The sequence below is a fragment of the Mus caroli genome, chromosome 2, assembly GCF_900094665.2.
Source record: "Mus caroli chromosome 2, CAROLI_EIJ_v1.1, whole genome shotgun sequence".
Classification (NCBI taxonomy): Eukaryota; Metazoa; Chordata; class Mammalia; order Rodentia; family Muridae; genus Mus; species Mus caroli.
The window spans coordinates 65,843,290-65,870,982 of NC_034571.1; the positions used below are offsets into that span (position 1 = coordinate 65,843,290).

At 42.5% G+C, this 27,693-nt stretch overlaps 1 protein-coding gene across 1 annotated transcript in view; it reads right to left on the minus strand.

Moving 5' to 3' along the window:
• Slc25a12 (solute carrier family 25 member 12) overlaps nucleotides 1-27,693 on the minus strand; it is a 92,331-nt gene that overhangs the window by 32,210 nt on the left and 32,428 nt on the right. Inside the window, exons 4-9 of the mRNA XM_021184208.2 lie at nucleotides 25,444-25,559; nucleotides 16,010-16,149; nucleotides 8,172-8,318; nucleotides 5,655-5,793; nucleotides 4,692-4,785; nucleotides 1,443-1,527 (exon numbers count right to left, since the gene is read on the minus strand). Of these exons, the coding sequence (XP_021039867.1) occupies nucleotides 1,443-1,527; nucleotides 4,692-4,785; nucleotides 5,655-5,793; nucleotides 8,172-8,318; nucleotides 16,010-16,149; nucleotides 25,444-25,559 (721 nt within the window). The remainder of the gene's footprint in view (nucleotides 1-1,442; nucleotides 1,528-4,691; nucleotides 4,786-5,654; nucleotides 5,794-8,171; nucleotides 8,319-16,009; nucleotides 16,150-25,443; nucleotides 25,560-27,693) is intronic.

Here is a 27,693-nt window from a genome sequence, read left to right on the forward strand (position 1 = left end):
GGGAGGGGAGGGGAGGGGAGGGGAGGGGAAGGGGCCAAAGGGCTCTTTTGCATTTTTCCTTTGCTTCAACTGAGTAAAATATTCTTATTTATTAAGGTGGAACTGGAAATCCTAATTGATTTCAGAAAGCAATTCTATGGAGCTCAAGCAGAAGAAATACCTCCTAGCAGACCTTTCCAAATGATTGGTTGGTTAATTGGTTTTTGGAGTCACAATCTTGCCATGTAGTTCAGGCTGGCTTTGAACTCATGGCCATCTTTCTGCCTCAGCTTCCTGAGTGCTAGGTTGCCGGTGCTCATCACCATACTGGCTGAGGGCTTTGATTTCTCACTCACCTGACTGACAAAGGAGAGTACCAGCAAGCCCACCCAAGGCTGCTAACCAAGAAGTCCCGCGAGGAAAGGCAGATACATCCGCTTTGGCAGGCTGCCCCGTAGGCCCCACTGGTCCCCGTCCTCCCTTCTCCACTTTCGCTCCCCATCTCCCAGTACCTCACAAAACCTCATAACAAACAATGAGAAAGAGAGGTATTTCAAGGCCAAGCCCAATGGGACATCAGGAGGAAGAGGCCAGCTCCCCGAAACCTCAAACCCCACAAGGCCCTGTGATCTTCTGCCACATGTTCAGGTTTCCACTTAAAACAAGGCTTCTTTTTTTTTTTTTTAAATGGTTCCATTCAGTCTTGGAGGTCATCTCATGGGTCTGGCTTTTGCTACTGAGAACATTTAGAAAATCCAAAATGGAGCTGTATTACAAGACATGGGCCTCATTTTTATTATAGTTAACATTAAAGGAAAACAAATTTTCTGTCTGGTTCACTAATCAGATACGTTTTCTTTTTCCATCTTGTAATCTATTAGGCACAATCACACTGATAGCTTGTTTCAATTGGGAAGTGCTTTGTACTTTAAAAAAAAAAAAAAAAAAGCCTATAAATATCAGCTGAAGCACACGGAGTGGCCTGAACACTAGTCTTTAAGGATGCTTTAGGCAAATGACTGCTAAGGAGGTCACGCCCACAAGCTTTTGGACTCTTACTTTCCTCATCTTAACAAGCTAGAAGATTGAAACTCAAAACCTGGTTATCACATTGCATTAGCTTGTGAGGGTATGGGAGATAATGTGGTAAACAGAACCTTAGAGCTAGGGTCTCTAGGGCCTTTAATATTTTGTTTTGTTTTGTTTTTGATGATTTCTTCTTATTTTCTTATGTACATTGGTGTTTTGTTTGCATGTATGTCTGTGTGAGGGTGTGCGATCCCCTGGAACTGGAACTACAGAGAGTTGTGAGCTGCCATGTGTGGAGAACTGAACCAGCACCCTCTGCAAGATCAGCCAGTGCTCTTAACCTCCGAGGGGTCTCTCCAGCTCCCACCCCCGCCCCCCCCAGCACCCCCATTTCAGCACTTTTGAAGGTGAACAGAGTCACACACTGCTCATACCTGCCTCTGAAGCTCCGCCAGGTTGTAAGGCAAGGCCCCCTCGGCCAGCGGAGCTATTCTCTCGATGTCTGCCAGAGTCAAGCGCCTTAAGGGAGAAAGGTGGCAAAGAGAATTGTTAGACGTGACAAACCCCTTAGGTGAAGCACACCTTTTCACACTGTGACCATTTCAGTGATAAAAGACAATAAACCTTCAGATCTTATTTACAACAAAAGCAAAAGCCTCCAGAGAAATCCCCGAGGAGGGGATGGACCTAATGGAATGCCAGTGATGGACTTAAACAGTGAACAATTCACATCAAAGCCAAGGTCCACACTCCCTCTCCAGAATGCAGTGTTCCAGTGTCCCACAAGGAAGGTGAGAAACCAGGAGAAAGACAGCTAGCTGCCCTCAAGAGAAGGCTCAGGGTAGGAAGAAGGAGTCTTCCTTCCTCTTTCTCTTCCTTCCTTCCTTCCTTTCACACTCTCTCTTTCTCTTTCTTTCTTTCTTTCTTTCTTTCTTTCTCTCTCTCTCTCTCTCTCTCTCTCTCTCTCTCTCTCTCTCTCTCTCTCTCTTTCTTTCTTTTTTATACTATTCTTCTTCAAAGCCCTTGAGTTTTGAATTGTGTGGACACAGCACTATGGACATCAAAACTGACTTAAAAATAAGTACATTCTGTGAGCCAGATAAAAGGTCACTTCAGATGTAGCTTCGAGAAGGACTTTTAAAAACCATGTATTCACATGAAGGAGGCTCACAGCATTTGTCTAAAAGTGTGAATTTTAGATGGTTGAGACATGGCTTGGTAGTTTGTGTCAACCACCCAATGCTGCGCAGACAAGGCAGCTGAAAGACTATATATCATCTGTCCAGCAGTGCACCATAAGGCATGAAGGCAAGAAGACACATACGCATATCCAACCTCTGCAGGCCTCAGAGACTTAAAATTTATTTTTAATTATGTGTATTTGTATGTATGAACAGGTGAGGGTATGTGCTTGTGAGTGCACCTCTGGAGCCACCAGAGAGTGTTGATCTTCTGGAGCTGAAGTTCCAAGCAGGTATGCACCACCCAATGTGGATGCTGGGATCAAACCTGAGTCCTTTGCAAAAGGAGCAAGTGTCCGGAACTGCAGATCCATCTCTTCAGGCCCAGTATATCTGATAGTATTATTTAAAGAACTACCACAGGTGACTGGAAACAACAACCACCCAGGTTTTTAAAAAGCCCAGTCCACTGGGCTCTTGTGCATGAAGGCTCTGCATTCGTTTGCATATATTTGCATGTTAAATGCCTTCTACATACTTTTGTGTTTTTAACTTGTAACAAAGGCATAAACATTCGAGCTTGTCTCTGGGGGAAGCATGATGATATATTAGGTATATCTTAAGAAAGTAATATTCTCCAACACAAATTGGGTACACACGATTCAGAAAAACAACCCTTTACGGTGATCAAAAAGTATACAATGTTCTTCCATGTACCTCAGCCTATTTAAATGAATTTACAAACTTAACCAAGTTTCTATAAATCTCCTTAAATTCAGACCACCGGGAAAGCCTGCATTAAGTCCATCTTTTCCCTCTCCCCAACTCTCTGCTTCTCATTTTGCACCTTCTCCCTCTTCACTCTCACCCTGAACCCCCCCCCCCGCACCCCCACACACACCATTCATCTCTTGGCTCTTTGCTCCAATCCATTCTCTCTTTGCTTCTGCCCCTAGCTCTCCCCCTCTCTCCCTCCCTCTGCCTCTCTAGCCCTCCATCTTCTCTCAACTCCAGTTTCTCCTGCTAAGAATCTATACACTAAAGACAACGCTTATTTATTTTAATTCTTTCTTTTCTTTTTGTATTTGCTTTTTTTTTTTTTTTTTTTTTTTTTTTTTTTTTTTTTTTTTTTTTTTTTTTTGGTGACACAGACACTGTAGCCCTGACTGTCCTGCAACTTCCTATGTGGAGCAGGCTGGCCTTGAACTCACAGAAGCTTGGTTACCTCTGCGTCCTGAGCACTGGAATTAGAGGTGTACCACCACAAAGGACATGCATGGTATGTACTCACTTATAAGTGGACATTAGATATAAAGTCCAGGATAAACACGCTACAATCCACAGACCCAAAGAAGCTAAATAACAAGCAGGGCCCAAGGGAGGATGCTTGAATCTTTCTCAGAAGGTGAAATAAAATAGATATCAGAGGTGGATGGAGGGAGGGACCTGGGTGAGTAAGAGAATGGGGAGAATGAGGGTAGGGGCAGGGGGCAGGTTAGGGAGAGCACGGGACGAGAAGAGGAAATCTCTAGGATGTGCCAGAGGCCTGGGGGTGGGCAGGGAGTTTATGGGAGTGACTCTACTTGAGATTCCTAGCAGTGGGGGAGCCCAAAGTGGCCACCTTCTGTAGCATTGCAAGACTTTCAGGAGGAATAAGGACACCCACCCATCCACAAAACCTTAGACCAAAACCTTCATTCTGCCTACAAGATGTTCATGGACAAAGATGGAGCAGAGACAGAGGGAATGGTCAACCAATGACTGGCCCAAATTGAGACCCTCCATGGCCAAGAACCAATCCCTGCCACTATTAATGATATTCTGCTATGCTTGCAGACAGGATCTGAACATAGCTGTCCTCCAAGAGGCTCCACCTACCAGCCAATGGAACAAATTCAAAGACCCATAATTAAACATTAGATGGCGCTCAGGAAGTCTTGTGGAAGAGTTGGGAGAAAGACTGAGGGACCTGAAGAGGACAGGGACTCCTCAGGAAGGCGAACAAAGTCAACAAACTTGGACCCTTGGGGGCTCCCAGAGACTGAACCACCAACCAAAGAGCCAGCATAGGCTGGACCTAAGCCACCCCGCATATATGTAGCAGATGTGCACCTTGATCTTTATGTGGGTCCCCCCAAAACTGGAGGGGGGACTGTCCCCGAATCTGTGGCCTATTTGTGGATCCCATCCCTCTAACTTGGGCTGCCTTGCCTAGCCTCAGTAGGAGAGGATGCACCTAGTCCTGCAGAGACTTGATGTGCCAGGGTAGGGGGATACCCAGGGAAGCCTCCCCTTCTCAGAGGGGGGTACAGGGGGAGGGACTATGGGAGGGGAGACTGGAAGGAGAGGGGGTGGATATTGAAACATAAGGCAAATAAATAAATTTTTAAAAATTAATCTATACACTGAAAAGGCAGTTGGTAAAGGACATGATACATATATGTCACATCTCAAAAGATCCACCTTGTACTAAACACCATAAAGAATCACTGGCAGTCTTACCCTGAGGCATTGTATAGGTCTGCAAGCTGGTACAGGATATCAATTTCTAGTGGAGTGACCTGTCCATAGCGTATGGCGCTCTGGGCAAATTCCTCTGGAAGACAAAGAAACAAATGTTAGTCTTTTCTTTTCTTTTTTGTTTTATTTCAAGACAGGGTTTCTCTCTGTGTAGCCCTGGCTGTCCTGGAACTCACTCTGTAGACCAGGCTGGTCTTGAACTCAGAAATCTGCCTGCCTCTGCCTCTCAAGTGCTAGGATTTAAGGCATGCGTCACCACTGCCTGGCAAAGGTTAGTATTTCAAGAGTCTAATATAAACTCGGGGGTGGGGAGCGGGGAGAGAGATTTTAGCACTATTCTAAAACATATAAAACTAAATTTAAATGCTCAGATCCAGCCTATAACTGCATTCTGAAAAGCTGGGGATAAAATAAATGTTAAGAGGATGAAATTGCAGAAACAGATCAACCTCAACATTAAAACAGAGCCTCTCTAGTTCTCGCTTCTCTTGCTCATTCTCCCTGGTCTCCAGAGTTAAAAGATAAAGGAGGCTGCTCTGAGGTCTCCCAAGATGCCCTGCCACCACTCACCCAAAAGCAGTGGCATCTTGCTCCTCTCTCCACGGCAGGCAACACTGGCAACTCAAGTACAAACAAGCTGCCGCCACACTGCCACTGCCACCGCCACTGACCTGTTTGACAGATCGGGCCAAGGCTCTTTTCAAAACTGTCAAAAGCACTTTTGCATTCCTGACCTCAGTATCTCATTAAACACTGCACCTGGGCTTCCAGGCCTACAGGAAGCTTGCGCATGTGTCAAACACGCACATGCAAATGACAACTGACTTTCCTGATCCCCTTGTTCTGTGGCGGGCCTCACATCTATCTGATGAAGAACAAACATTGGTCTATCTGCCTGATCAAAAGCACGGACTCAAGGATTCCAATCGACTTTTGAAAGCTTACCCTTGGTGACTTCAATATCTTTCCTCGTGCCTGCTAAAGTGCTATAGATCTTTCGAACAAGCTCCATGTTGTTGAGTAAGGAGTTAAATGCGTTGAAGTAGGAGAAGCTAACTTGGTGTGAGGTACCCCCTCCAGCAGCCTAGGAAATAACAACACAAAAAATTTTAAAACTCAAAAGAAAGAAACATGGTTTGGACTCTGCATTTTTTTTTCTCAAAGTGGACCCGAAGGAGTCTCTGTCATTAAAACAATTAGCTACCAGCCCTTAAATACAAGGGGGCTATCCGACTAAAACACAGTGCACTTTGTACCCTTAGGGAAGGCTACGCAATTTAGGTTTTAAGGAAGAAAGTAACATCTGGAAGTTGGAGTTCATGGTTCAGCCATCGCTAAGGTCAGAAACAACAAATATAATTATTCCAGATCAAAACCTGGCTATTTAAACAGGATTCTTCAAGACCCTCTATTCAATGCCTGCCGCTCCTGGAAAAACATCAGTGCATAATAAGGAATATTCCCTAACCTTGTTTATTTTTTTCCTATGCACATACACAAAAACCGAGCACTAACTCTATTTTTTCCATGCTGTAGATTGAAACCAAGGCCTTACATTTTAAGGCCATTTAAAGTTGATTATTGTATTCTATGTATACTGGTATTTTGACCACATGTATGTGGTATACCACAGGTGTGTCTGGTGCTAGAGAAAAACTGAGAAGGGTGTCAGATCCCTGGAACTGGAGTTATGCATGGTTGTGAGCCACCATGCTGTTGCTGGAAATTGAACCCAAGTCCTCTGGAAGAGCAGTCAGTGCTCTTGACGGCTGAGCCATCTCTCCAGCCCTGAGACCATTTTATTACATCAACTTTTCTTAACTAAAAAAAATAATAAAAATAAAAATAAATTGTTATACTTAAGATACCTATGTGCAGCTCTCTGATCCTGAATCGTGCAAAACACAACTCCCCAAAGCTCCCCAAATGTTAGAAGATCTGGGGAGGGTTCACTCTCTATTAGGTTTACCACACGTCAGGGCCACTCACACTGGGTAACAGGCAAGCGCCTTCCTCCATTATCTGTGGAGACTGAGAAGGAAAGGCCTCGCTTTGCCATTCATTTAGGGAGAGCCTCGAAAGAGAAAGATTTGGTGGTGGTTTTGTTTGCCTGTTTGTGCTTTTCAGTTTCCAAAAGTCTAATTCCCGTGTTATAAGGCAAAGGTGATGCAGAACTGTCACTATTCAAAACTCAGAGAAACGCTAATAGGAATACTAAGGTACCAACCGCAGGCAAAAGAGACCATTACAAACGGTGTGATTTTTCTGGCTTCTCTTTGACATCTAAATGCTTCCACCTTCTATAATGTAAGCAACAACAGGGAAAAGTGTCTGCCATCCCCATATAGATTTTATTTTTACTGATGGCAATCTGGCTACCAAAGGCAAGACTCCTTCCTATGCCTTGATTTTACCTCCGAGGATTATGATGGTATTTTGGTAAGCCGAAGCAACAGCCATCTAACCCAGTTGGAAAATACAAAACGGATCCCTCCATCCTGACTGACTCTGTGTGAGTCCTTCTCTCTGGATTTTCTTCCCTTCTCTCCTCTCCCTGATTCCTTTTCCGCCCCTCCTTTCATCTTCGGTTGGGGTGTGAGGTGAAGGTGCAGAAGCAGGCAGGGGCAGGGGTGAGATGTGGAGGGGAGAGTGACACGCTCCACGTTCAAATTCACTGAAGAGAAAGACCAGGCGTTGATCTTTCTACCCCAGTGTAAGTCACGCATAATGGTCTTCAGCTGAAACAACACACGTACCTATTGGCTTTCCTCCATTCAAAACAAGCAGTAATCAAAAACTTACCCATAACACAGTGTGCGGACAAGAAAGCAAGTGAGGAGAGTTTCACCGCTGTGTGAGGAAGCGGGTGGCATGAGTTTGCTGTGGGTCCACATGATTATCTGTCAGAGATTTGCTCTCTGACAGAACAAAAGACCTGTGTCTGGTATAGATGCTCTGAGTGCGCAGGTGAGAGGGCAGAGGGGGACAACTCCGGGGGCTGATGGCCCCACATTTCCTCCCTGTTTTCTGACATGGAACACAGTTATTAAATGTACAGAGGCCAGTGAGTATCGCTACGCACACAGAGGAAGGAGCCATGGTAGCTAGACTGCCAGAGCTTGGGGCAGGAGGTGACAGAAGCCAAGATGAAAGCAAGACTGCACGGAAACACAGAGATCGCAGACTCTTGTCTACGAACTCCCATGTCCCTGGGACTGGGACATCGTAAATGGAAGTATATGAGAGCAGGATGATAGCTCTGGATGAAGCTAAAACCTGAGGAAAGACCACTCACCTTACACACACACACACACACACACACACACACACAGAGTCACACAGTTTAACCTTCTAACACCTAAACAGGAAGCCTGGCTGCTTAAGAGCCAAGAAGGTGTTCCAGAACCCGGTGGTTCACAAACTGCACAGGAGGTGGAAAGCGACACCTGTCTTCTTACTTACTGAGACCAGGTTCTCCTCCACAAAAGGAGTGAGCATGTGGGACCGGATGGTGACCATGACATCACTGAAATCCAGACCCGAGATCATGCCGCTTTTGCTCTTGTCTTTCAGCGCAAAGGCTTGCCTTGCGTGTTCCAATTGCAATTCCTGCAGGGAGAAGAGAGAAACCGCTTTTACACGGAGCACATCCTGAGAACCCGTTCCGAGGCTCTGAATTCACAAGGAAGCGTCTGATTTGTTCACCAGGCTGACAGATGTGACACATGGTAGTCCTTGGGGAAAGAGAATGGATCAGAACTGTCAGTTACCAAAGGAGAGGGAAAGGGGGCCTCCTGATTTTACTTGGACCATTTCCGTGACTGAAAACAAAGCAGTCAAGCTCGCTTACTGCCTGCTTCCAGCTGCTACAATACAGTGATTTACTCTCTCCAGCTTGAAGACTTGCTGTCCGTGAGAGCTTCCTGAATTAAGAGTTTATGTTCAGCTTCAGTTTTTCATTTTAAATGTTGCAATCAGAACCAGTCAGTCTCTCTCCTTCTCTGTGCATCAGACACCATTCTTTTTTCCAAATAATTAAAGAAAAAAATAAAAAAGAAAGAAAGAACGAAGCGTGAAACTCTACCAAATGCCAAACGCAATGCTTCCTAATTCTAAAACGAAAGTTAGGGACAGGAAACTCTATAAGCTGTGTTCATTATCAGTCTGTCACTCTCAAGCTGTAAAGCAGTTCAGAAACTCGCCAAGGTTTTGAACCGCTGTAAAACCAATTGTTGTAACAAGTGATATCAATAAAAATAGTACAATGTACCCTGGGGTATGATACCCAAGTGTAAATCAGAGCATTTCTGTCTTGGGCACCCGTGATGTAATCCAAAAGGATGGGCTGGCACAATACATGCTGTGTATTCACATGCCAAGTTCATGCCCCATGCAGCTGCAAACTCTAGTCACATTTAAAGATTAGCCAAAGGTAAGATGGAATATTCTCATTGCATCCATTCACCACAGTAATGGCTTACCTTTTCCTGACATTTAAAGTACTTTAGGGGGCTGGGGGACTCGCTGGTAGAATGTTTATGTGTCATACACAGGCCTAGGTTCAATCCACAAATGGACGGATGGACATATAGACAGATAGATGAAATAATTTTTTGTTGAAGCCTCATCCCTTTTATTTATTTTTTTACATATGTATGTATATCTTAAAAAAAAAAAACAACCCAGGGTCTCACTCATGTAGTCCAGGTTCACTTTAAACTCTGTGTAGCCAAAGCTAGCCTTGAATTCCTGATTCTTCTGCCTTCAGCTCCCAAGTACTAGAATTACAGGCATGCAACCACCACATCTGGCTTTAATTACATTTCCCATGGACTTCTGATATCTCAATAGTAATTCAAGTCATTAAAATTAACTTAGCAAACATTTGTTTTATAATTCATTATGCTATCCATTTGTTTTATGTGGTTTTCTGTATGTGTGTGAGATTTCGTAATAGATTTTCGAATAATTCTTAGCAGGATGATGAGTTAAAGACAAGTCTATCAAGCCTTCTAAAACTTTCAGTGGGTCCAGAGCTCCAGATGGCTCTACAGAGGTGGTATGAGCCCTCAAGGCATATCTGATATGAGAATCAAATAAAGGCTGGGATCCCATTGGAAACGCAAAACCTATAAGCACACACATTTAATTCCAGAGGCGGGGGTTGAAGGATGAGGCGTTCAAAGCTAGCCTTGACTGAGACTTTAAATAAGAGACTTGGAGTTTCTATAGTGTGGTTGCTGGGTAGGGGAATAGAGCTGGGGGCTATGGGCAGCTGCTACAGACATGGATTTAAGTTTATTTCCCTCATTCAGGGTTGTGTTCTGCACCAACTTCCACCAGCCTCGGGTTCCTCTGTTAAACCCTCTAGACAAGCAACCTCTAGGTTTTCTGCCCGAGTTTGTAAAAGGCAGAGAGGCTAGGCTAATAGCTGATGGGGTAGGCAGGTAACTGCTTCATGTGTGTATGTGGTATGTGTGGTATGTGGGGTGTGTGTGTGTGTGGTATATGATGTGTGTGTATATATGGTATGTAATGTGATGTGTGTGTGTGTGTGTGTGTGTGTGTGTGTGGTATGTGTGGTGTGTGTGTGTGGTATGTGGTGTGTGTGTGTGTGGTATGTGGTGTGTATGTGTGTGTGTATGTTGTTGTGTGTGTGTTATGTGGGTGTGTGTGTGTGTGTGGTGTGTGTAAGAGTATGCATGAATGGAGACACAGAAGCCACAAGAAGATACCTGATGTCTTGTTCTGCTACTTTTCACCTTATTTATTCCCTTATTCCCTTCAGATAAACTCTCTCACTGAGCCCAGAGCCAGGACAGCAGCTCTCAAGTCCAGGTGTCCTCCTGCCTCTGCCCTACACAGCCATGTGATTACAGATATCCCATCAAGTAAACATGCCCACCCACCATTTTTAGTGTGAGTGTTGGGGACTGAACTGAATCTCGTCCTTATGCAGCAAGCACTGTACATGCTGAGACATCTCCTCAGCCCAGGTAACCAGTTCTTAAATAGAGCAGATGATCTCATTCACTAATCCAAAGGCCTTTAACACAGAGGCGTCCCAGGGCTCCAACAAAATGGCCTTACCACAGCATTGTACTGCCAGGTCTAACGTTATTAAATCCTATCCTGGTAGTGTAAAACAGAATGGCCTCCATAGGTTCACAATTACTTGTACTCCAGTTGGTAGCTATTTGGGGACTCTTAGGGGGTGTGGCCTTGATGGAGGAAGTATGCCACTGGGGGGAGGACTTTGAGGTTTCAAAGTGCCATATTGAGTTATCTCTGCTTCCTGCTTATGAGTCAAGATGTGAGCTCTCAGCTGTTCCTGCCACCAGGCCTTTGTTCTGCCATCATGGACTCTAACCCTCTGAAACTGTAAGCCAAATTAAATGCTTTTTTCTATATGTTCCATGGCCTGGTCATAGTATTTTGTCACAGCAATGGAAAGGTAACTAAACTGATCACCATAAACCCATAGTGTTCAGTAAGTCCTAATCTTAAGTATGAACAAAAGGCCATCAGACCCTAAAAAGCCCTACCATGAAAAACAGAGACCCAGACAAGGAGAAAACCTGGAAGCTGGGTGGGTAAGCACTCAAGGGACAAAGGCAACAAAACCAGAAAGAGGCTGGAGAGCTGACTCATGAGTTCAGAGTGCTTATTGCCCGTGCAGGGGACCCATGTTCAGTTCCCAGAACCCAGAACCCACTCTGGGTGGCGTAGACCACCTGTAGCTCCAGTTCCAGGAGGGGATTCAATGTCTTTTTCTAGCCCTCTAAGAACATCTATATACACACGGTGCACATGGACAGACACAGGCACATATATGTAAGAAATAAACCTTTTTTTTAAAAAAAGCAAACAGAAAGAAGAAATGGAAGGAGAAAAAAAAAAGAAACTTATAGCAAACATACTCTGAAGGAAATGAAACTGAAAGCCCTGTCTTTAATATGAAGATGTGGAGAGACAGTGTAACACTCTAATAGGAACGGTATGCTATTTTTCTGCTCTTTTTTTGTTTTTGTTTTTTTTGCTATCTATTTATTTACTTATTTATTTAAGACAAAGTCTTAAAGTGTATCCCAAGCTAAACTCCAATTTGGAATTTTCTCTCTGCCTCAACTCACAGACTACATTACCACACCAAGAAATGCCATTAAAACAAACAAATAAATAGATAGAGTAAATATTCAGAAAATCAGGAGAGCTCTTAAAGATTTCAAAACATAACAAATATTAATTTAAAGCTGGGTATGGTGGCACACGCCTTTAATCCCAGCACTCAGGAGGCAGAGGCAGGCAGATTTCTGAGTTTGAGGCCAGCCTGGTCTACAAAGTGAGTTCCAGGACAGCCAGGGCTATACAGAGAAACCCTGTCTTGAAAAACAAAAACAAAAACAAAAAAAAACAAAAAAAAATTTAAAAAATTTAGTAAGCCAGAAGGAAAATAGGGTGAAAACTAAAAGAGAAATGCAGAAGAGGAAAATAACTTCAAGAATTGAAGTTTCCTTATGAGATCCTACTGAATGTCCAGCAAAATGATTAAAAGAAAGCTCACACGAATATATATCATCATGTAGGTGAGTCAGGAAAGCATGGGGAATAGATCTACTTGGCATGGGCCATGAACACAACCTTTGCCTAACAATGCGCCTGGCAACTTGTGAGTAACCCAGGACGCCCACCTGCATCTCGCTGTACCTGCTTCCTACTCCAAATAATGGAAACACTCCTCTTTCCCTGATAGTATCAAACATGGATTGTTTCTGTTCAAATGCCTTTCCAGTCATATTTGGTAGGAAGGCGGGAGAGCCACTCCCATATGAACCCGTTTTGGGTACATGGGCAGCAAGGCATGTCCTCTAAGTGAGCGTTTAAGAAAAATCCTCTATTTACCATCTTTAATTCTTTTTCAATTAAAAATTTATTACTTTATAAAAATGGGGGTGGAGGGGCATACCATAGCATGCATTTGAATGTCAAAGGACAGTTTATAGTAATCGGTTCTCTCTTTCTATCTTATGGGTCCTAAAATTTGAACTCAGTTCATCAGACTTGGTGGCAAATGCCTTTACTCACTGAGCCATCTTGCTGGCCCTCAGACCGACCGTCTTACCCCTCTGTATACTTGGGTATGCTTATGATTAAAATCAGTTGCATTATGGGAAAGATTATGGGCAATAAGGTTATATAATTCAAACTTGTCAACTGAAGAAGAGAACTACCCATGTTATGCCCTTTAGTAATAATTTCCTCCTTCCTTCCTTCCTTCCTTCCTTCCTTCCTTCCTTCCTTCCTTCCTTCCTCTATAAAAGAAAACCTGGGCAATAACCTGAGGCCCACAACCCCTCTGTGGCCATGTTGTTAGATGACCCATTTTCAATTCTGCTCACTTCTGTGTGCTGCCACATGTTCTCATGTGTGCTATCTGTACTGTAGCACCCTGCTCCTGAACAAAGCTTCTTTGAGACTGCATCTGTGGATGCCCTTATTTCAATTTCTGGATCAAGACCTGGAAACAACCAGTCAAGAAACCAACCATTGGTAAGGAGAGGGGTGGTGGTGGTGGTAGTGGGGTGGAGAATCCTAAAAACCCCAGAATGCAAGAGAAATCTGCAATGAGAATGGCAACAGGCTTCTTAATGTCCACACTACAAAGCAGAAAGCACACAAGGAACGCCATAAAAACCAACACCCAATCAAACTATCTAAGTTTAATGATGAAAGCTTTTAAACACAGGAAAATTATTTTACTTTTCTCAGAGAGCCAATACAGGAAACATTCCATCAAAAAGAAGAAAATTGTTATTTAGGAAAGATGAAATCCAGGGTCCAGGAGAGGAGTAGTGTACCAGAAAGGCAAATGGGCTCTTCATGCTGAAGGTGACCACAACCAGAGAGTAGCTCAGCTTCACTTTCAGACCCTAAAGGCACCATTTCCTGGTGTCGCTGCTCTAGAAAACAGAATGCCAGGCAAAGGGGCTGGGACACAGCTCAATGAGAGCACTTGTCTATCATGCATGAGGTCCTGGGTGCTACGCCCATCACCACAAAGGGGAAGGAACGAACAGAGGACCACAAGGGGAGTTAATAGAAGACTTTAAGACTGCAATTCTATCCCTATGTAAATACACAAGAGAATTGAAAATGGGTCATCTAATAAATATTTGCATGTGATGTTTGTAGGAGCTCCTATGCATAAGCACCAGAAGGTCAGAACAACTCATGAGTGGACAAAAATATAGTCATACAATGAATATTAAGTCAAAAAAGAGCAATAAAGGGGGGATCACCACATGATCAGATGTGGGTGGTTCTTTTGTTGTTCTGTTTGTTTGGTCCTTGAGACGAGATCTTTTCATAAGGCCCACGTGTGATCCAAATGCTTGTTTGAATTCCTATTCCCCTGCCTCAGCCTCCTAAAGGCAAAAACTACAAGTGTGAACAATTATACCCAGCTAAAGGCCTGGTGGTTGTTCTGTATGGATTGAACCTAGGGCCTCACTTACACAGGCAAGTGCTCTTCCACTGAGCTATAACCCCATTCCCAATATTGCTAATTCTTTCTTGAAACAGGGTCTGATTATGTATGTATCCCTGGCTGAAGTAGAACTCTCTGTGTAGACCAGGCTAGTCTCGAACTCAAGAAATCTGCCTGTCTCTGCCTCATGAGTGCTGGAATTTGACCTAATAAGGATAGTTATTTTAAATATTATGTTAAGTGGAGGAAAAACACACACAAAACATCCTGTCATACAACCTCATTTGTATGTCTACACTAGGCACATCCATAAGAACAAACAGCAGATTCGTAGTGCCCAGAAGCTGGAGAAGTGTTGATGGGAACAACTCCTAAAACAGACCAGGCTGTTCTTTATGAAGACATCTGGGATAGATAGAGGTTGCAAAATGCCATTACTGTGCCAAAAGCTCGTAAACTGCCTACTACTAAAGGATTAGCTTTATATGTTAGATGAAAATTTATCCTTCCTGTCCCCTATTTTTTTTAATCCGCTGTTATACTAGGATAGCATGTATACCAGGCACAGAGTCATACACCTGGCCCTCGGTCTTTGCTGAGATGGGAGAATCCTGGAGAGTGCCACTGATAGGAAATTAATGGTAAGATAACCGGCTGGGCTTTAAATGCACAAAGGAGACTTTAATAATAAGAGAAACGACTGGAAGAGTTAACATCACTAAGTAGAAAAGTAAACAAAGCCTGGACATCCTAAACAAATCAATAATTCTAGTCATCAATTAGAGGTGTCCCTCGGGTCACTATTTACAGAGAGCCTACTCATGTTTCCCCATATACTTTAAACCATCTCTTCCACATAGCCTGTGCACATCCTACGTTTTTGCATTTACTGTTTAGTATATTCCCCCCCCCTCTCTGTATGCATTGTGTGTGTGCGTGCATCCTGGCATACATGGGTGGTCAGAGGACAGCTTGTGAGATTCAGTTCTCACCTTCCACTACATGACTTTAATATATCAAGCTCAGGTTACCAAGCTTGCTGGCATCTGCCTTTACTCGCTGGTCCATCTCACTAGCCCCTCCTATAGATGTGAAATAATCTCTATACTACTTATGATACTTAACACTGCTGGGAGGTAGTGACATACACTTTTAATCTACCTCTACATTTGGGAGGCAGAGGCAGGCAGATCTCTGAGTTTGAGGCCAGCCTGGTCTACAGAGTGAGTTCCAGGACAGCCAGGGCTACACAGAGAAACTCTATCTTAGAAAAGGAAAAGGAAAACAAAACAAAAACCCACTAATGCAGTGTGGATACTATGTAAATGTAATTATACTTTATTGTTCAAGGAATTATGACAAGAAAAAAAGTTTGTACATGTTCAACGTAGATGCAACTTTTTTCCAAGTATTTTCTTTCTGTAGTTTCTTGGCTCCATAGATACAAAGCCCATAGGTACGGAGGATTATATGTATGAAATTAGAGTCACTCCTATGACTATGGATCTAAATAAACTTGTGACATAATTATAGAAAGGTTGAAGGTAGAAAATATCTGAGACTGTGCTTGGCCATGAGAGGCAAAAGAACTCCGAATCTCACGTAGTTAGAACACAACCAACATTTTTCTTTAAGCAGAAAAATTAAGAAGGGATAATATAAGTTGGCTACTAACATGAGTGCAAGTACAGGCTGAAAGAAAATGGCTGCATGAGTTTAAAGAGCTTGCTTCCGTGAGAGGGAAATGAAGAATTGGGGGTGAGATGGGGACTTCTCTGTGCTAGACAATGCCAGTGCCCAGAAGGGCACCTACCTGGAGGAACTGAGTGAATTCCACATAGTTCAGGTGCTTCTTGCGGTTGTGCCCAAAGTGCAGCCGGATGAACTCGCAGTCCCAGTTAAAAGGGATGTGGTGATGGATAATAGTCTGCCCGAAAATCTCCTTGACATTTTCTTAAAAGGGAAAAGAAAACCGAATCAGTCCTGCTGATCAATGAATCATCCAATCCACTGCAATGCTCCTACAGAGGAGAATTAAGCAACGTTCAAAAAGTCAAGACCGGCTGCTTCTACCAAGACGAACTGCAAATCTCTTTGTGCCCAGAAACCCATGCAGGAGCACAACTGATACAAAGTATAATTTTTCACTTAAGATTGTATACTGCTACATATAAGGCCATGAGATTCTTAATTTCTCTTGATTTAATTTTAATTAGGAAGTGATTTCTATCTTGCAATATAAATAGCTGCTACTTTACATTCCAGCATAAAATCAATAGTGTTTCCCTGGTTCCTCAAGGAGTCGAATTAAGCCTTTTATCAGAAGCGTGAATACCTAAATTACAGTATAATGCAATATTTGTCATACTAAGTATGGTTTGATTGAGGCATGATTATTACATTCACACTAGCCTGAATATGACTATTGAAGATAGCTATAAGAAATACTACCAACAGCGTATCATTAACTCAGCAGTAAAGCACCTTATTAAAAGCTGATAGTGTCAAAAATAGGGTCTTGCCACAAAGCCTTGAAATCCCCCTAAAATCCACGATTATTAGTCTGAACTATTAAAAAATGTTTTAAGATAGGAGAAATTAGTGATCCACTTGTCAATGAAGAACCATCCACGGCATGCTAACTTCTCATTAGGTACCAGTCACGCTGTAAGATACAACCAGAACTCCGTTGCTTGTCTTCATACACCAGGGAGATCATTCACTTTCTTACAGTTTTCTTATTAGGAAAATTGGTTCACAAATGACTGGTACTTTAATAAGCATAGACTGGGTAGACTAATTTAGAAGCTCATGCCCCCCCCCACCACCACCAATCACTAGCAAAGTTAAGAAAGCAGGAAGCCTTTTTAGTAATGTTTTAACTAAATTATTTTCCAATTTAAGCCAATTTTATTAGTGAAAGGGTTTTACCATCAATAGCTATCAATTATCCGAGAGAATTAGTAAACATAGGTTTGATGTTTTACAATTGCCTCTAACTATGTTGTTTTCTCCGATTTGACGGTCTTTGAATACAACGCCAGTCTCAGAACTGGCAATGGAATAATGGATTCTCTTTGTTTTGTGTACCTCTTTTTCTTAATGAAAATGCTGCATTTGGGCGGAACTACTCCTAATGTCACTGGGGAGACGGGATTCTCATCTTCTCTCTCAATGGATGCAGGATTTCTTAGCTAAGTAGTAACAAGATCTCAGAGTTTTCAACCTTTGTCAAGTATATTCATCTTAAATAAACATAAGCTAAACACTGCATGGGGTTTCTATTCTGAAAAGACTTCAATATTGATTCATGAGATTCTGGTTCAAACCAAGACAAAAGACCATCCTTGAAGCTGGGGTCTGGGAATGTAGCTTATGCAGAATGCTTGCCTGTCATGTATGAGATCATGGATCTAATCCCCAGCATCCTCTACTCAAGAGGGATGAAGGGGGGATGTAAATAAAATTTCAGGTTGTAAATATATTAAAGTTTATAAATTAATTAAAATAGTAAGTATTGCAAAAAGTTTAGAATATGGGATGCTAATATGAATATTTTTAGGAGCCATCTAATATAATTAATCACTCTATTCTCAAAAGAACCTAACTTTGCTTATTTTGGAAGTCAAACCAACCAGACATGGTAATGCTGGCCTTTAATCCCAGCATTTGGGTGGCAGAGGCAGGAGGATCTCTGTCAACTGGCGGTCAGCCTGGTTTACATAAAGAGTGCCAAGTCAGCCAGAGCTACAAGGTGTGACCACGTCCCAAATACAAAACCAGTCTAACAAAATGGTACTTAAAAGATTTAAAAATGCAATGAAATGCAGAATAAGAATAAGTCATTGCAAATATGAAGTTATACTAAGATGGCTAAAGAAAGGAAGCTATTTCACAGTAGCTTTTAGTTTAAAAGTTGTAACTCAGAACGTTCAATTATTTAATATGAAATGTATCTACTGCTGCATAGCAGGTCTGAGTTTACTTAGCATGACGCTATCTCTAAAACAGAAGGAGAGGAAAGCTATCTGCATGATTTTTTGTAACAGCAGTTAAAACTGGATCCCTTTTATATGGTTTGAAAATATTAGATCCTGGGCTGGAGAGATGGCTCAGAGGTTAAGAGCACTGACTGCTCTTCCAGAGGTCCTGAGTTCAAATCCCAGCAACCACATGGTGGCTCACAACCATCTGTAATGGGATCCGATGCCCTCTTCTGGTGTGTCTGAAGACAGTGACAGTGTACTCATGTATAATAAATAAATAAATCTTTTAGAAAAAGAAAGAAAGAAACCATCAGAATCTTAAGTGCAAAGCCTCAAAGACTCAGAACCCTTCAAACAAACAAAATTCAATGGCTTCAACTTTTTTTTCTGACATTACCAAAAGGATATTTACTAAGTTGTATTTATTTATTTGTTTATTTCTCTGTGTATTTATTTGTGGTATTGGGTATTGAACCTAGGGCCTTGAGCGCGCTAGGTAAGCTTCCTGCTACTGCTGTCTGCTTTATGCTATCTGTAGCACTGCCCCCTACCCTCTTTTTTGAAACAGGGTCTGGTTGCCTAGGCTGGGCCTGAACTTACTTTGAAGCCCAAGAAGGCTTCGAATTTACAATCCTCCTGCCTCAGCTGCCAAGTACCTGAGATTATAGGCTGACACTATCCGGCCTAGCATAATTTTGTTTGGCTTGGTTTTGTTATTTGAAATAGGGCCTCATACTGTCTGTCACCCAGTATGGCCTTGAACTCTTGGCAATCCTCCTACTTCACAGCCTCATGGCTGGGATTACAGGCATGAGCTACCATACTAGGTTCACAAACTAAACTTATAATGCATATTTGGAAACAATCTTTATAGATAAAAACACCTCATTAAAGTGGGCTAACAATCAACCCTATGTCCCACCAATGCTAAGCAAGCACTCCATCATGGAGCTGAAGGAGCCCTATAATAAAAACTTAAATGGGAAGCTCTTTCTTACTAACTTCCTAGCAGTCTCAGAACTTAGAGGCTGTTCGAGCCATTAAGATAATGATCTAAATTAGTCATAGCAGGCTCTCAAATACAGAAGTGGCATTTTTCTCAAATTGTACTCGGACATTTTCTACTTCTCCCCAAATGTTCCCCTGACAGCTCTGTGTATGGTTGCATGGTGACGTCATCCCCGTTGAGTAACTACTCCATCATCTTTCAGTTCTTTTTTTTTTTTTTTTTTGTAACACCCCAGGCTCAACTAAAGTGACTAGGGCTAATAAGACTGTGAACCTATCCGGCACCTCGTGAAATGTCATCTCCAATCTGTCCCTATTCTATTACTGTCGCCTGAAGCTGGCTCAGGAATGCCACAGAGACGATTGAGTGAACTACTGAAGACTTAATTTATAGTAGCCACTATTCTGCCCCTGGGATGTGTTAACAAAAACCAACGATGTAAAAGTCCTAGGACTAAGGAGCGGATTCCTGCACGAGGCAATAGTTCCATCAGCTGCTGCCCTTATCTTCCTGGGTCTTGCATGACCTGAGAGGGGAGACCACCCTGAACCCTGAGCATCCCTGATCCATCTCTCTGTGTATCAAGTTTCCCACCCAAAGAGAATCCCATCTTCCAGTGGCACACAAGGATCTTTAGCCCTAAATAGCACTCTGTATTAGTACTATTTCTGAGGCCACAGTTCTGGCCCGGCGTGACTAGCACATCTTGGCAGCAAGATCATGACCCAGGAGGCTACACTAGGTTGGCACTACTGGGAGAAACAGGAAGTCCATTCATGTTTCTGACAGAAGGAAAACAATAGACCATTTTTTCACTTCCTGCAGAGAACATGGGCTTAGGAAAAAAGGAGCTTTATAATTCCTTTGAAGGGGATATTGGGGCCAGATAACAAAAGTAACTTGTCATTATGTTCTCTTTGCTCAAAAGGAAAGGAGCGCATGATTTGTCTGGAGAGCAGGTAAAGGTGAGAATGTGATGAGAATGTGATAACGTAAAAATGCTCCCCCCTCCAAAAAAAAAAAAGTCTATTAGTCAGTTTAGCTGTATCAGTCACTTATGAAGACTGGACTAGGTGAAATACACATTGAAGCATATTATTTAAATATGTCTTAACAGAGGTTTCTGTTTCCCCGGCAACCCCCACTGTGTCTCCCCATCTCATGCCTCCCCTTATCCCTCCCCTGGTTCTTAGGGACGCTTCCTGCAAGGTCTTCAGCACCTTTCTGCAGTACAAAATTACCTCTGACCGGGGCTGGCACTCTTCTCCAAGCCTGCCACCGTGCCCGCTCCATGACTGAGCCTTGAAGGAGCTGCTGTACCAACGCTGTGGCCAGAGAACTCCTCCTGTAGGTATACAAGCCATCAGCCCCGTGACACAGCCCACCTACCATCAGCCCAGCTTGACATCTGATTTCAAGGATTCCAGCAGGGGCCGCTGCTTCCAACTTAAAGGCTTGAGATGGAGCATTCTTTATTGCCAAGGGAATTTTTTTTTTCCTCAAACAGCTTGGTTTCACCTGCATGGTTCTTAGGGTGGGGTCAAGAATGGCCCTTTGGATACCTGGGGTAAGTGGTGACTATCCTTACAGTGTACAACGGAACAGACACGACAGTGACACGTGTGGATGTGCTTTTCAGTGCAGGAGAAATTGGGAGGAAAGAGGAGGAACAACTAGGAGCCCAGAAAAGAAAACAAACAGCAACAATGTAACAACAGAAAAGATCAACACCGGGAAGTGGTGGAGGAAGTCCCGACCGGCCTCAGCATGCAGACTCCCTCAGCTTCCGCCTCTACTTCCCCTCTACTTCCAGGAAGGAATTAGTATCCTAGGTGAACTCCCCAGGCGCACTGTGGGGGAAGTGTTAACCCTTTACCTACCTCCAGAAGGGAATACTGTGTGATCAGTCAAATAGAGGAGTCCTGCTGCCAAATATACATAAAAGTTCATTTCTCAGGAAAGATGAGTTCATAGTTAAAGAACATCACAGAAGCTACAAGCCCTAACAGTCTACCATCAAGTGGCATAAAACCCTGCCAATACTCCCCTTTAATGTCAAACTCTAAGCTACTTTAGTAGCCTTGTGAATTTTATTCAAAATGGTCCTTTATGATGCCGGAAAGCAATACAAAGCATCTTAAATTTTCTTCCTGATTTAATCAAATACCCATGTGCCTCTATTGCACACCAAAGGATCATAGTCCATGGCCACTAGACTCTCACACTATCCACGTCTATAGTTATTCTCCACAGAGAAAAAGCACATGTACTACCATGTCCTGACACTTGGAATCACAACTGTTGTTATGGCTTCCCCTTAGAAGGGAGTCCACTTAAAAGGCAAGTGCAGAATACATTTTTTACTTGCTGTACCCTGTACATCCTGGTCAACACAGTACTGTATCAAAAGGCATTCCTGATTTAGAAGGCTTGTGCAGTATGGGTGTGTCCTTGGGAAAGCTCAGGGGGACAAGTTTCCAGTCCTAGGAAACCCATTGGAGTGCAATGTGCACAAGTGTTTAATAGAAATTCTAGAGCAGATAGCATGTTTTATACATGTTTATTAGTAAACAAGTAAGAGTTTCTTCTGATTATGTTCGTTGATTTTAGAATACAATCTCTGTTAGAGCAATAAATACCTTCTTTAAAAGTTTTTAAGATCAATGCAAGGCAACATATGACAGCACGATGCAGTATTACCACTTGACAGGGATCAGGTTACCGCTACCTAATTCTACCCAGCAGGATACCAGGACACTAGTGGGTAACAGTGAGACACGGCACATGGACACTGTATCCAGCACATGCAATGGGCTCCACAAGGCTCAGGCCATCTGGCAGTAACAGAGATACAAGCCATTAAGCAATTACCCACAGCATGCATTAAAAGTTTATTAAAGATTATCAAAGAAAAAATATTAACTAAAGCTTTATTTATTTATTTATTTATTTATTTTAAAAAAGAAACAAAAACAGAACTCCAAAATCCTTTCCTGAGCTTTCATTCTGAAATGTAAGTCCTCTCTGCAGAATGGAGGCCTGTCTGACAACAGCAACAAAAACGCTTTGTCTGGCACTCAAATTAAGGTTTGATGCTGTTATGTATATAAATATAAATAGTTGCTATGATGCTACAGCTTAAATATACAGCTTTATGTGCATAAAAAGCACATCTTAAACAGAAGGATGCAAAAAGAATGAACAAACACATAGATAACACCAACACTGTTGTCAGAGTCCAAAGACCACAGCAACAGCAACGTGACTGGTCTGCACTCTGTTGCAGTTTGCATCCAATATGGCTCCTTACTTTCCCTCATGTGCACAAGAGAAAACTGTACCTTAAATAGCTCCAACTAGGAAATGCAAGGCCATTGGGTGCAAAGGATTTAACTCTAGTTAAAGTGAATATCAAATTTCTTTTCCCTAAACATGTGTCTCTAAACATATAAGAATGATTCATTTTATTAAATGGATACAAACTGACCTTCCTCACAGAACCACAAATCCTATAAAAAATACACTTCAAGTTGATTATTTCTTTACACAGAAAAGCTGGAGACTTGGGATAATCTTATTACATGGCATTGGCTGAACACAACAATTTTGATGCTTGTTTTCTCCAAGATGTAAGTCAGATACTCTCTTCTTTATCATCACTGCTTTCAGATTGGTTGAGGAAGCTGGCCTAAGGCGGGGCTTGATCTCAGTGGCAGAAAGCTTGTCTAGCATTCATGAGACCCTGGGTTCAACTCCCAGAATCCAGAATCACACACAAACACACAAAGAAAAAGAAATAGAAGGAAAAGAAAAAAGAGAGAGAGAGAGAAATATTATCTAAAAGTGGACCCTCAAAACTAGGGGTAGACAGGAAGAGGAAATGATCAAAGTCCTATAAATGAGATCAAGGGAGAGAGAAAGGAGAAATGGGGGGAAGAGGGAACCAGAACTCACAGGGCAAAGACCCTGGAACTTCTAGTTATTCCATAATAATCTTATCTTCATATAATGGACAGAAAAAAGAAAGTAAGTCTCTGAGGCAGGGGGTTCATATGTCCTTCAGATTATGGTAGGTGTTACTAAAAATTCAAACTATGTTTTCATTCTGACTCTATTTCTTAATACCCTAACTCATAAATCATAATTTAAGGGGAAAACAAACAAAAGAGCCCTAAAATAATAAGGTTAGGCTGTGATAGCCATGAGCTTTTATCTTCATGAAGTAAGGCGTGTGCCAGCTGCTCAGCTGCTTCCCATGTTCATTTCATCCCCTAATCAATAGTGACAGGAATCTGTTGATGGTCTGTTGAATGAAGTGTCTTTGGTGACACTTAAAAGGCACATACAGGAATCAGGGAAAGCAACCAAATGGAGGGGGGACACAACGCTAAGGCGGCTTGACAACATAAATTAGAAATTGATTTTGAGAAACCTAATTCTTTGTTTTTTCGTTTCTTGAGACAGGGTTTCTCTGTGTAGCCTTGGCCATCCAGTCCTGAAACTGAAGACCAAGTGGACCTCGAATTCATGGAGATCCACCTGCCTCTGTCTCCCCAGTACTGGGGTTAAAGGAGTGTGCCGCCACCACCTGGCTGAGGAACCTAATTCTTGATGTTGATGTGCACATGACGTAAGCTCGGGGACACCGGCATTAACCCGGGGACACTGTCATTAACTCAATTTCTCCTAAAAAGTTCCCCAACATCATGGTGCCACGTTTGGAAGAGAGCTGTGTGTGCACGTGTGCTACCTACTGCAAGGAGACCGCTCAGCACTGTCACTCACTCGGAGTTAGAGACGACCCTGTGCTTTCTCTATAGTTCTGGGTGTGTTTGCACCAAGTCAACATTCTTCAGGAAGTAAAATGGCCAGAGCTTGCTGCAAAGCAGGGAGGATGCCCAGCTATATGCCAAAATGTAAAGACCTCTGCAGAGTTTTTTTAGGGGAAAGTGTTCTTCACAGAGAAGGGTTGAGCCAATGAAGAGAGAGGGGAGTGCCAAAGTAGACAATGTGCCCACCAAATCACAGGCAAGATGCAACTGGTCCTTCTGACAGACCCATATGTTCTCAGTTCTGACAATTATGGTGAAGTTGTTTCCTTTATGGTTTTCATTTTGTTTTTTTAGGACAAGGTTTCTTCTATGTAGCCCTGGCTGTCCTGGAACTAGACCAGGCTGGCCTTGGAACTCTCAGAGCTCTACCTGCCTCCCAGTACCGTGAGCCACCATGCCTTTTATATGTAAATGAGTGACACTTCTATTATAATTAACGAATCAGAGAGGATGAATAGTGCCGTGGTTTAGAGAAAGCCTGAATGTTAAGGTTTTCTTTACAAATATTTGTGCCAATTCACACCATAAAAGGGGGTCAACTTTACTCATGGAGGATGAGAAGTTCTGGGAAAGGAAACCTCAAAGTTTGGCTGAGCTGACCATTTGAAAATTACAAGGATGTGAAGTTTTATGTTATTTGTTTTTATTCATAATAAAAAATGCTTTCAATTTTTAAAAGAAAGTGAACAGGCAGAAAAGAGGGCTCTAAGTCTTTGAAAACACTACATTGTTTTTTACTGAAAAGCTGCTGAAGAAAAGATTAACCAACACTTTTATTAAGATAAACTAATTTCTACCAAGATGAATGATAGCTGAAGAAATAAAAGGAAAGAAAGGAACAGAAAATTCTAGTTTGTATACTCGGGAGAGACAAGGTTGTGACGGAAGACTTTAAGTCAATTTTTGCATCCACCTCGGAAGACCATTCTACTCTCTAGGCTTTGTTCCCTAAAACCAAGGCTCTAAAGGGGACATTGGGGAAACTCCATCAGCCCTGAGCCTCCCAGTGGATAGAAAATGGCAGGGTAGCAATATTCCCAAGGTACCATGGAGAAACTCCAAACTCCCTATTCAAAGCTAAAGTAAAACAAAGCCCTTTAGAATGAAGGGACACGCTTGCTGGGCGTGCTTTTGCTTCACGTGGGCCTCAATGAAAAGCACTCAGTCCACTCCTTAGCACATCCAAGTATGAGTTCTTGAAAGAGCTGGAGCAACATCACTCATAAATTCACTCCCCTAACATGGTGAAGAACGTGACACCACTTTTACTTGTATAAGCCGCTTTTGGAAATTCCTACTTCACTCACCGAGTAGGCCCTAAACAAACAACATACACTCAGTAACTGTATCTGGGAGTGAAGAACTGGACCGGCACTGGGAACTTTACTTAGTACTTATAATCTTTTTCGTTTCCCCTTACCAAATGTCACCTCTCCATTTCCACTCTTGTCAAACAGTTGGAAAGCCACTATGAACATGGAATCTGGAGCACATAGAACAGATTCAAATGCCAAAAACTCTTGATAGGAGATCAACCTGGAATGAAATATAAAATGTTACCGGGGCTGGAGGGATGATGGCTCAGCTATTATCATGCACTGCTTCCTGGGGGACCCAGATTTGGTTCCCAGTACCTACATCAATCACTCGATTACCTGTAGATCCAATGTACACACACACACACACACACACACACACACACACAAGTAAAGTAAACTTTTTTAAAGTTACAGGCTAGTAGAGGACTGGAAAATACTGGATGTTGTTATGAAGCAGAGTTAGAGTTTAATAAGGATATTTTAATATAAGTTAAAGCAAGAGGGTTAAAGAAAGAGGCCCCAGGCAAAAGTCACATACAGCTGACAGACAATATGGACATGTGCTTCTCACAGAAGGTCCAAATCCTACCCTGTGGTGGATGGGCCACAGCTGTTTTTGTAAACCAATTACCTAAAGAATAAAGGAGCCAATCACTGGGCCGCCATCAGAGGAATCAGATTTTAATAAGGCTCACAAGATTAGGTTTTAGTTGTTGCGCCCAGAGATTGAGTTACCGTTGTTTCTGAACTAAGTTTGTGTTGCGTTTTCCTTCACGCAGCGGCTCATCTGGGTTCAAGAGAGAAAGATACAGTGGCAAAGCGTGGGTTTGCCAGATGTGCACCACAAAGGCCGTGGGGGATTTGAAGCACGTGGTTGACGTGGTAGCAACCCACCAGTGAGAACCTAGCGAAATGGGCAGAGAGACTGAGGAGTCAGAGTCTCCACAAGATGAAAACAGGCGCAAACGCGGGACCTGCTGGTTCTAATTTTTTCTTTTCAATATTTCCCCCGAACATAACCCTGGGTCCCGGCTCCTCCAGGAAGAATCATTAATGCCAGGCATTTACTATGTGTTACTATATGGACTATAGCTCAGGGTAAACAGGTGACCGATGAAGGGAAGATATCTTTATGGAATGGCAGGAATAGTACATTTTTTGTAAGCCCTTAACAAAGTAACGAAAATGAGCATTTGTCAATAGCTCCTAACATCAGAAGCAGGCCAAAAATAAGCCTACATTTAATCAATAGGCTCTCGACCCCAGACTGCTGACATTTTAATCTGGATAATCTTTCATTATTGGGTCTTCTATGATTTGTAGCAATAGTTAGCAGTCGCCCCAGGTCTGAGCAGGAGATGTCAATTTCATCTCTCAGTTGTGAGCAATGAAAATGTCTTTAGATACTGTCGAAGATGTCCCAGAAAACAAAATTACCCTCATTGAGAACCGATGATTTAGAACTAATCATCGATTAGGAGAGAATGGAACGCACAGCGCAGAGGACCGTGTTAACCGCCGCGGCCGCGGAAATACAGCCTACAGGAAACCGCAAGACCACACAGAGGTCCGAGAAAATAAAATTAGAAGAGATGCTCTCTCAGCCCCAGGGCCGTCTTCCTTGAAACTCCTGCGCCGTGAGAGTATGGTGGTAGAAGAAGTGATGGACAAACCGAAGTGCATGAGAAGAAAGCTGAGGCAGAGGTCCCTGTAATCTGTCTGGGAAGCCCTGGAGGCTGAAGGGCCAGAAACAAGGGATGCTGGGGGCAGGGATACTGGGATAAATTGTTGAGTTGTATTCTACTATTGGTAATTCATCTTGATGGATCTGAAACTTTACCACCAGATCACTAAGAACACCTGAGAGACTGCCCTGCTTACAACCAGAATAGTCCCCATTGACCCTCTGCCTTAGTCTGTGGTATTTTACTTCTGATATGTGTGTAGTATGTGTATATTTTTTCATATATATACACATATACATATATATAGTGATTTCAAAATGTAGGTGGTGTCACATACTTGTAAATTCAACACTGGGGAGATGATGAGGTAAATTAGGAGTTCAAGGCCAGCTTCTTCTATATAGCAAGTTCAAGGTTAACCTAGGCTACATAAGATGATGGGCTGGGAATCTTTTAGAAATAAAAAATAGCATTTGTACATAAACTATGCCATCTGGATTTTTTGGCAAAATAAGCCAAAGGACAGAAATTTAAATGAAATAAACTCAATAACTACCTTGATAATTACCAAAAAGATTGAGAAAAAAATTACTATATTATTCTATTATGTTTGAAAAGACAATATATTCTTTTTCAGAAACCCTCGAAAGGGTTTTTAGAACTTAC